Here is an 11,085-nt window from a genome sequence, read left to right as displayed (position 1 = left end):
GCTAATACAAGTAATGTGTGTCTAGAACAGCACTTGGTGTACAATAAATGCTTAATGCTGACGATGGCTAGCATTGCTAGTTATTCATTATTTTGCTAGTCTATTGTTATTTATTATTGCCAGTTATTGCCTTGCCTTCAATGCTTTCTGGAATGAAGTGGAGGTAAAAATCAAACCAACCAAACAAATGTTTCTCTTCTTCCTCCCACCAGTCCCCTGTCCCCTCCCCTTTCTAAAAGGAGCACTTGGCTTTGAGGTCTGATCCCCCAACCACATGGCCTGCTCTAATTTCCCAGGCTCTAATCTGCTCCCGGCTCCTAATGATGCAGTTGGTAATAGGATTGTGGCCTCCCTCTGGGGCAACCATGCGGGCCATGGCCGTGGGGCTGGCAACTAGCGCTTAGCAACCCTGACCACCTGCCGGCTGAGGAGCCAGAGCCCCCAGCCAGGACCCTGTGCCCGGGCTGGCCTCCCGTGCATGGAATGGTGCTGTGCCCTGGGCCAGCAGGCTGGGCTCGCCATGGTGCTGGGTGCCATCCTGGCACGAGGGCGGGATGTGTGCAGGCGGAATGGACTGCTCATCCTGTCTGTGCTCTCTGTCACCGTGGGCTGCCTCCTCGGCTTCTTCCTGAGGACCCGGCACCTCTCACCACAGGTCAGCCAGCCATGCGGGACATCACGGGTCCCCATCTCGGAGGGCTGGGTGGGCCTGAGGAATCTGGGGGTCACATTCCCACTCCATGGCTCCCTGATGACATGACAGTGGGTCACTTTGCCTCTCTGGGTCCCAGTTTTCTCCTCTGTGAAGTGGGTGTGATAAACTCATTGCAGGACTAGAGTGAGAGAGGAAGTGGTTTCACACCAGCATCTCCAGGTGAAAGAGAGGTAAGGATGCCTTCTTGGAATAACCACAGGCTAAGAGCTGTAGGGTAGGGCAGAATGGGATCCTATAAGCATGCAAAGCAGGCATCAGAGAATACCTCCTAAAGCAGCTCATGGGCAGAGAGCCGGAATGGGCATTCTAGGCAGAGGTAACAGCAGAAGCAAGGCAAAGTGGCATGAAAGGTTTGCGGGGGGCTGGGGGCGGGGGCAGGTGGAGCAAGCTGTTCACAGCAGCTGGAACGTACGCTGTGAGGCAGGGGCTAGAGCACAGGGGCCATCAGGCCTCTAGATCCCACCACCGAGCACGGGCTTGGGGCAACCACGAGAAGCTTTGAGCCATGATATGGTCAGACCTGAGTTTAGAGACATCCCTCTGGTGCTGAGTGGAGGATGGGGTCATGGCGGGACTGGCAGGGGGCCAGGTGAGGGGTGAGACATGACAGTGGGGACGAGCAGGGCAGATCTGAGAACTGTTTCCCAAAGAGGTAGCTTCAGGATGTGGTGGCTGATTGGATGTGGGGTTGGGGGGACAGGGAGGCAATGCGGGCCCCCAGGGTTCTGGCCTGTGTAACTGCAAGGGTGACGATGCCTTGCCTGGGGAAGGGCCCTCTTCTCACTTAGCGCTCATCTCATGCGGGAGACGGAGGGGCACTCATGCTGTCGAAGGCAAAACTTTTCTAACACTGTTAAACGGTAAGGAGGACTTTATTCAGGACTACTGTGATAGGTGATAAGACTATGGCAACAGGGGAGAGCGATCAGGAGCAACTCAAATATGGCCACTGCAGCTGGGGATTTACAGCCAATGAGCACAGTGAGGTCAGTGACTAGAAAATTACTAAGAGGAGACATCAAGGATAGGGGAGGGGGAGTCTTGCTAAACCCACTAACAAGGTCTTTGTTGAAGGCAGAGTTGGGAGGATTCTCACTAAATTGACTTAGCAGGGCTTTCGCTACAAATGGGTGAAGCAGGACGAAGAAAGGATGAGGTTTAGTTGAAAAGAGGGCTCAGAATGGCCGGTCTAAAGTTTGGTCAAGGAGAGTTTTTGTCAGTGGGCTCCTGGAAGATTCCTTATTTCATAATATTCCTCTTCCTGCAGTTCAGTGATATCTAATATGTTCTCTACAATGGGGCTCAAGGTATCGGATTTCGTCTTCCATTAAAAGGAAAACACGCCTCTCTGGGAATCGAGCCCGCTATTACTATAGTTACACTGTTAAGGTGCTATCAGTTATTTAGGGAGAAGCATAGACTCTGGAGTCAGAGGAACCCGGAACTTGGACTCTACTAGTGAATGGCTGTGTGGCCCTAGGCCAACTCCTGTCTCCTTTCTGGAGCTCAGTTTCGTTATCTGTAAAATGGAGGAGGGTGGGACTGTATGTCTGCTAGAATTGCTGTGAGGAGTAAACAAGGATTCATCAGTGCCTGGATACAGCAGGTGCTTAGTGAGTGTTACTTTACTCCTCCCTCCCTTACCCACCTGTCCAAGTCCTACCAACGTCAAGAACCGCCTCATAAATCCCGTATCTTATGAAAATTCTTCCAGACCTACCCACATCTGCCTACTCTCCTCCCACACTCACCCCGTGCTCATCCCTCCACTGGAACCCAGCTGCTGGAGGTCTTGCTTCAGAGCTGTTTGTTCAGAGTCTATTTCTCCCATCAGCCTTTGACTTGCTGACTATCACATGGGCTTTCTTGGACCAAAAGGTGAGCCTATCTCAGTGTCACAGAGAGAACCCTCAACTAATGCCTGAATTAAATTGGCAACGGCAGAAACAATTTGCAAGCCACTTTCTTTAATTTTCCTCAGCAACTAAAATATATTTCTCGCAGGAAGATTATTTTGTGAAAACAAATTGGAATGCCTATTCTTAAAAGCCAAACTCATCTGGCGCCTCCTTTGCCAAAGCTGCCTTCCCCATCTGTTTGGAAGCGCTAACATGTTCTGGTCTGGATTAACCTGCCAGATAAATTGAAGGAAGGATGTGGAGTCTTAGAACAATTACTTGTCAGAGATTGGCTTTCTCAGCATCTTATTTTGAAATCCAGGAGTTGTTTATTTGATCTCTGCCTGTGACTCAGAAACCAAACCCTTCTTATTTCGTAAGCTTATGCAACAAGGCAAAAATCATAAACAATACGCAAAATGGTAGAATGTCCTATTTGTGAAAAGAACTTACAAAATCACAAGATTTATCTTTGGAAATAAGTATCTCATTTAAAAATATAGATCATTTTGAGAGTTCCAGTTAAATCATGATGAATTTATAATTGTACCCATTTTTCTTTCCTTCCTGGGATACCACTAAAATTGTAGTAATGGAATTGTTTAAAAATATAAACTCCCAAGAACGAAGACAATAGAAACGGAGACAACGGAGAAAAGAAGTCGAGGAATGACAATAATTCCTGGATGGGAAGTGGATAGAGTTGAATGATCTCATTTAGTAGAGCACAGAAAGCTGAAATCTTGTGTCTGTAGAAGCAGAATGACAGCAGATACCACCTGAGTTTGTCTTGGAGAACTCCAGAAGGGCTCTGGACCTGAAAGTGCAAGGCGCTGCAGGAGGCAAGGGTTAAGCATGCAGCTGAAATCAGGGACGTTGGTTAGAATTTTGTAACTGGAGCAGTTCGACCCCTAGGTCCCTTACAGTTCATGTAATCAGGGGACCCCTCATCCACTAACTCTATCCCCTGCCTGTCCCAAGGAACCAGAGAAGCTTGACTTAGGGATGTTAGGCCCACCTGTAAGCATTGGGGGAGGGGAGGTGGTGAGGCGCATGCTTCAGGTGAATTAGTGGACATCAGCATCTTGAGCGGGGGGTCCCCACAAGACTGCTGTCAGCTGGGCTTAAGTACAGCCCATCCCCCCACCTCCCACCCCACACACAGCCAGAGGCAGGAAGGGACTTGTCTCACTGAAGCCTCAGAGGAAAGATCTCCAAATTCTGCTGTGAAGGGGAATTCTCCCCATCTCACCCTCCCCCCAGTGAAAAAGCTACATCTTCACCTGTTAGCCTTCCTTGAGGAACCATCAGTTGACAAGTCCCACTCATGCACACAGCAGTTTAGTGTGTCACACTTATACACAAGCAGAAGCCGAAGACCAAACGAACAGAACAGTAGGTCTCTAATGAAGCAGAGGCAATGCAGGGAGTAGAAAAAAACTCTTAAAACCTTTCCTCAAGTTCTTTGAAGATATGAGAGAAGGTACAGTGACCATAAAATAGAACAGGGTGCAAAAAGAAGAAACGATTCGAGAACAAGAAAGAACTTTGGGAAATTAAAAATAGATGAGCCAAGATAAAAATATCAATAGCTGGGATAAAGCTGCAGAACTCTCCCAGAAGATAAAACAAAATGAGCTAAAAATAGAAACATATAAGAAAATTAGAATGTCTAACATTCAAGTTACTAATAAGAGTTTTAAAGAGAGCTAACAGAAAAAAAATGGAGAGAAAAATTTCACAGAGAAAACAAGAACATTTCTCTGAAGTAAAAGGTATGCACAGCACTGTGAATTTTTTTTTTTTTTTTTTTTTTGCGGTACGCGGGCCTCTCACTGTTGTGGCCTCTCGCGTTGCGGAGCACAGGCTCCGGATGCACAGGCTCAACGGCCATGGCTCACGGGCCCAGCCGCTCCGCGGCATGTGGGATCTTCCCAGACCGGGGCACGAACCCGTGTCCCCTGCATCGGCAGGCAGACTCTCAACCACTGCGCCACCAGGGAAACCCCAGCACTATGAACTTTTTAAAAAGAAAGGAGAAAATCTCATACCATGGTACGTCTTCATGAAAAGTACAGAAAAACTGGAGATAAACAGGTGATCCTTAAATGGTTCTGAGGGAATAAACTGGGTCTAATGTAAAGAATAGGAAAGGCTCCCAACATCTTATGCAACACTGGAATCTAGAAGACAAAGAGGAAACACCTTTGAAATTTGGAGGGGAAATTCTTTAAACTAAGAGTCTTATATATAGCCAATCTATTATCAGAGTTAAAGCTAGAATAAAAAATTTTTACTACGTAAGACTCAGAAGTTTCTCTCCCGTTCACGCTTACTAGGAAGCTACCAAAGGAGATATTCCAGCAAAACAAAGAAGCCAAGAAGGCAAGGGATCCAGGAAAGAAGGGTTCCGATATGGGAAAAAGTCCCAGAATGACAGCGAAGAAGAGACCCATGACAACCACTGGGCCTAGAGAGCAATCTGTCCAACCTGGAACAAGAGGATGGAGAGCTCTTGCACTGTGGTCCCAGGGGCCTAGAAACGGACCTGTGTGTTTGAGTATATAGAAAATACTATTGTTAGACATTTAAAAAACAATGTTAAAACACTTGGAAGAAATTAACGAGTGGCTCACAGAAAACAAGGTAAATGAAAAATCAGTCAATTCTTAACTTCAGGGAAAAACTGAAGGTTGTACAGAAAGGAGGCATGGTTGGCTCAACAGTGAGCAATATTTTGTGATCAAAATATTTTAAACCTTGACAATTAGTTTAACCAAAAATTGATATAATGGTGAAATGGTAGGAGGAAAAAAGGAGTAAGATCTAAGCCCTCATCTGTCATGGTAGGGAAGTTAATAGATGTCAAAAAGATATATCTCGAAATAGCATTATAACCATATTATTTACAAATAACAATACTAAAGGAAAAACAGCTAGAGGAGTTGGGGATGGTCACTCCTGGGAAGTTGGAGTTAAGCATAGAGATGGGTGAGGAACGGCTGCCTTTTTATCATTATAGTGCTATCTAAATTAAAGAAGATACACAGGGATTAAAATTAATTCAAAAGACATAGCCACGATGGGTAAATTTTTTTTTTTTTTTTTTTTTTTTTGGGTAAATTTTTAAAAGTTGATTTTCTGGTGTGTTGGAAATGGTAACAGAAGGGGACTAGGAGGCCTGTTTTCCGGTCCTGCACTGTCACTAACTCACTCTGCGGGCAAATCACCTCCCTCTCCTGGCTCAGCTCCCTCATCTGTAAAATGTGTTGTCAGCTGAACTAGGAGATCTGTAAAACCCCTTCTCAGCACCAACATTCTATAATTTGCGACTTTTCAAAGCATCAGGCCAGTAACCAAGGGTTATGTTTGGCTTTGTGTTTAAAAAAAAGAAAAGTTACAAGTACAAAAATTTAAGTCAGATGGTGTTTGCAAGTCCACGTACTGGCCTCACCCAGAAGCTTACCCTCTGAGGAAAGTGGACTCAAGCGAGCATTGCCAGAAATAGCAAAATTGAACTAAGTTAAATGTAAAAGTTTTAAAAGAGCACATCCAGTTAAATTTGAATTTCGGATAAACAACAAATAATTTTTAGTGTAAGTAAAGAACCAATATTTGTTGTTTATCCGAAATTCAAACTTGACTGGGCTTTGGGGTACTTCCTCTTCCGCTGTTAGGTTCCAGTCATGTGACCGGTTACTCTGGCGAGAGCTGACTGAGCAAGGGCTTGGCGCACTAATCCAAGGGCCGGCAGATAGGCTGGAACCAGCAGCCCAGGAGGAAGCCCGACCCAGGAACTCTGCCCAGTAAGGGCTCTTTAATATTGAGAGTGGTGTCTCACAAACCAATCGGATTCTCTCTCTTTCAGCATTTTAAATGTGAGCCCTGCTTCAAGGGTCGGGTAAGAATTTACGAAAGTGTGGGGCGAGGGAACCCAGTACAGAAGGGAAACTGACTCAAAAATGCTGTTTACGAGTCAGTCTTTTCATCAAGTAGACTGACAACTCCTCCAGTGCAGGAACTGTGCCTAATTCACTCTTGGGTGCCCAGTACGATGCCTGCCAAAGTACGGGCTGAATGAATGTGTGAACGGTGCGCAGCCCTGCCCTCTCGCCACTTATCATCTGTTACATGAGACCGATTCGTAGCAAGGCTAGGCAGGTGAATGGTGAAAAGGTGGGGGAGAGCTGTTATCTGCTGCGATTACTGACCATTTACTCTCATCCAGACCCTCTGCCAAGTGCTTTATGTGCATCCTCTCATTTAAGCCTCCCAGTGGCCCTGGGAAGTGGTTATTCCCCTCGTGTTACAGATGAGAAAAACTCAGAGAGGCCGAGGAACTTGCTTAAGGCCGCAGCTACTTCTAGGGGGCCAAGGTTAGAATCCAAGTCTGCTTGGTTCCAAAGCCAGTGTTTTCTCCATGGACTCTGCTGTCCATGGGCTAGACAGGAGAATACGGATGAAATGGTGCTTTGAAGATTGTAAAGCGACTGTGAAGTCTGTACTACCTGCTATAACCCCAGCTTCTGGTGTGTTTTCAGGAAATTAGTTACTTCCAGTTTCCCGGAGAGCTCTTGATGAGGATCTTGAAGATGCTGATCCTACCGCTGGTGGTCTCCAGGTGAGGGGCGGGTGTTTGGCTGGGAGGTCAGGGGTGGGGTTGCAGGAAGAGGATTCTGTACGGATTCTGTAGGTGCCCTCCTCCTGCTGTGGACAGCTGGACTGCAGGCTCTGGGTGGTGTGACTCTGGGGACTTCATGGGGCATAGACTGTGGCACAGGTGCTGGAGTCTGGGTCATTCAGTGACACCAGTTGTTTCAGTCCCATTCAGTGGACATTTGAGTGACTTGAGTAAGTGATTTGGAGTCCTAGGACGTGACCTGACTCCAGGGTAGCTCGGGGCCAGGGAGTTCACACACTGTTCCCAGGGAGAGGTTCTTTGTGGTGAATGCAGCAAGACATGGGGGAAAAGATGACCTTGGAGATGATCACGAGATGATATCCTGGCTCAGCTGTGTGCTGTACTGGCTATGGAACCTTGGACAGGTCAGACTTCTCTGAGCCTCCGTTTCCTCATCTGTAAAATGATAATAGTAACACCTACTCCAAAAGGTTGCTGCGAGGACTGTAGGAGGCTGTCTATTTGCTAAACGTACAGGGCTGATCACAGGGTACGAGGGCAGACAGGTGGGAGATGAAGTTGGAGGATGGGTTCTTGCTTGATCATGAAAGACCTTGAATGCCAGGCTAAAGAATTCAGTCTTGGGGCTTCCCTGGTGGCACAGTGGTTGGGAGTCCGCCTGCCAATGCAGAGGACACGGGTTCGTGCCCCGATCCGGAAGGATCCAACGTGCCGCAGAGCAGCTGAGTCCGTGAGCCATGGCCGTTGGGCCTGCGCGTCCGGAGCCTGTGCTCCACCGCGGGAGAGGCCGCGGCAGTGAGAGGCCCATGTACCGCAAAAAAAAAAAAAAAAAAAAGAATTCAGTCTTTACCCATTAGGGTGGGGCCACAGCAAATCCTTGGAGGTCACCTGGTCTCTACCACTGGTGTGCTGGTGACCTTGGACAAGCCCCTGGTCCTCTCTAGGTCTCAGATTTTCCAGATGTGTAATGAGTTGGCGGCTCCAGATGGTGTCTAAGAGCCCTTTGCTCTGAGACCGTGGGTTTGGAATCCTCACTTCCCAGGACTTGCGCGCAGGGAGGGAAGTGGACAAGCCTCTGAGTCCTGGGGGACGTACTGGGCTCTGTCCCCTGGGACAGGGTCGTCAGCCTTCTCAGCCTCCCTGCTGAGAACCCTAACCCTTTCCCTCTAGGGTGGTGGAGATAATGCTCCCCCCGGCCCGGGAGGCCAGGTAACGGTGCTTTCTGCTGCCCCCGGGAGGCCTTGTTAAGCTCAGTTCGGCATTGTGCAGGCAGAAGTTGGGTCTCTCAGGACTCAGCCTTCAAGGCTCTGCTGAAAGGCCACCTCCCTCCAGAAGCTTTCCCTGACTCCTCAACCCGCTTCTGTGGTTGTCTCCTCTTCATGCATCTTTTGAGTCATTCACTGAGTCAGGGAATCTGTCAAGGTCACCGGTAGGCTCCATATTGCTAGACCCAAAGGACACTCCGAGTTCTTGTTCTGCGTGACCTGTCCACAGCAGTTGATACAGCAGTTGGTCACTCCTTCCCTCTTGAAACACTCCTCCCTATGGCCTTACACTCTCCGGCTTTGTCTGCTCCCTGCCCCACCCCCACCCCCCCAGCCGAGTTTCTCTCTCTTTCCTCAAACTCTGAACGCTGTAGTTTCTCAGGCCTTTTCTCATCTGTCCTCACGGCTTTAACATACCACCTACAAGTCCAGCCCTTCCAAATATAGATCTCCCTCCCCAACCTCCCCTCTGAGTGCCACTCAAACTACCTACCTGACATTGCCACTTGATGTCTCACGAGGATTTCAGTTTAGCGTAACCAACTTGAGATTTTACCCGCAAACCAGTTCCTTCTCCTGTGTTCTGCTTGTCAGTAAGCGGCAGTTCCACCTACCCCGTTATTCAAGCCTCCGTATTTATTCTCTTCCCCCACCCTCAGCTCTTCCAGCAGCGACTCCAGCTGATTCTTCCCCCCAACTAGAACCCAGCATCACCCCTACCACAGGGCAGACTCCACAGTGACCTCACTGGTCTCCTGGCTCTGGTTTTTCTTCCCCTCTCATCTGTTCTCCACCTGGTAGCCAGAATGATCTTGTGAAAAGCCAAGCGGGCCATGCCATTCATTCACCTAAAACCCTTCAGTGGCTCCCATGGTATTTAGAATAAACCCTTGCATCCATAACATAACCTTGGAGGCCCTGCAGGATCCTCCCTGCCTGTGCCCCACCTCATGTCATGCGTCATTCACTCCAGTCCCCAGACCTCTTAGTTTCCTAAGCAGACCAAACCCTTCCTCCGTCTCAGGGTCTCCACACATGCTGTCCCTTCTGCCTGGAGCACGCTTCCTCAATGCTTTACACGTCTTCTCCTTCCTCTTCCTTTAGATCTCAACTTCCATGTCGCCTCCTTAGAAAGGCCCTCCCAACCTGTCCCCCTTCACCACCACCTTCACTCTCCCCCAGCATACCCACTTCCTTTTCCTGCACAGCACTCATTTTGTGCTGTTATTCTGTATGGATTCAATTGTTAACCTGTTTATCTTCCACTGGACTGTAAACTCTGTGAAGGCAGATACAACACTCTGTTAAGGTTCCACTCTGGCCTTCACACCAAATGCCTGGCTCATCATAGGTGCTCATTAATACTTGCCAAGCGGATTAATGAATTCAGCAGCCATGGACTGTGCTTTCTGGTACATGGCCCTGCCCTGGGAGACTGATGAGAAAATAAATAATTACATGACAGCCAAGTAAGCGTGTCGATGCAGGAAGCACAGGACTCTTTTTTGTTGTTTCCCTTTTCCCCAGTTGTATTGCAATATTGTTAGGCAGCTTGACCATCCTTTATTGTGTTTTTTGTTTATTTATTTATTTATTTTTGGCTGCATTGGGTCCTTGTTGCTGTGCGCGGGCTTTCTCTAATTGCGACGAGCGGGGGCTACTCTTCATTGCGGTACGTGGGCTTCTCATTGCCGTGGCTTCTCTTGTTGCGGAGCACGGGCTCTAGGTGCGTGGGCTTCAGTAGTTGTGGCTCGCAGGCTCTAGAGCGCAAGGCTTGGTAGTTGTAGTGCACGGGCTTAGTTGCTCCACGGCATGTGGGATCTTCCAGGCCCAGGGCTCAAACCCGTGTCCCCTGCATTGGCAGGCGGATTCTTAACCACTGCACCGCCAGGGAAGTCCCAATCGTCCTTTATTGTTGACCTTACTTACTGCCAGGGCGTTGCCTCTTACTCAGAACTGAAATGCCTCTAAGGCAGAGGCCCTTGAGTAAACCCTGGAGTCAGACAGACCTGGGTTCCTATCCTGGCCCTGCCATTTCCTTGCTGTGTGACCTTGGGCAAGTTATTTAACTTAAAATCCTAAAGTCAGAGTCAAAGGCCTGGGTCCCAGACCTGCTTCTCCCCAAATCACGTGATCTTGGGGCAAGCACCCTTACCTTGAGTCTCAGTTTACCCAGGTTACCCAGTGACTTTGGGCCCATCCAGCTCTCTGGGTCCTGGCTCTCAAAGGTTTGGTCTCTCACCACCAGACTCAAGTGCTTTCTCTTGGCTGGAAACGAAATGTGGTATTAACTTGAGAAAAGCCAGTGTGTGCGCATATGTTTCATTTGTTTATTATACAATTTTGGCTGGTTCAAAGCAACCGTGTCACTGAAAAACTGAAGTGCTTTAAAACTTTCCTACTAAGGGAGAAGTAAACCTTCTTGGGGGAAAATGACACATTTCTGAGCTCCAAACCGCTCCATCCCTGAGCCCTCCCTCATTCCTTTAGCTTCAACTGGTCTATAATCCATCCATCCATCCGTCCATCCATCCATCCATCCATCCATCCATCCATCCATCCATC

The 11,085-nt window shown here is 48.3% G+C and overlaps 1 protein-coding gene across 2 annotated transcripts in view; it reads left to right on the top strand.

Annotated features, from left to right (window-relative positions):
* Positions 1-478: 478 nt before the first annotated feature.
* The window catches only part of SLC1A7 (solute carrier family 1 member 7), a 46,144-nt gene continuing 35,537 nt past the window's right edge, over positions 479-11,085 (top strand). Inside the window, exons 1-2 of one of the 2 annotated variants that reach the window (XM_065896435.1) lie at positions 479-655; positions 7,155-7,234. In XM_065896435.1, the coding sequence (XP_065752507.1) occupies positions 479-655; positions 7,155-7,234 (257 nt within the window). The remainder of the gene's footprint in view (positions 656-7,154; positions 7,235-11,085) is intronic. The other variant, XM_065896444.1, reaches the window with a different exon arrangement.

Source organism: Phocoena phocoena, chromosome 1 (assembly GCF_963924675.1).
Source record: "Phocoena phocoena chromosome 1, mPhoPho1.1, whole genome shotgun sequence".
In the NCBI taxonomy this organism is placed as follows: domain Eukaryota; kingdom Metazoa; phylum Chordata; class Mammalia; order Artiodactyla; family Phocoenidae; genus Phocoena; species Phocoena phocoena.
This window is presented reverse-complemented; position numbering and strand designations above follow the sequence as displayed.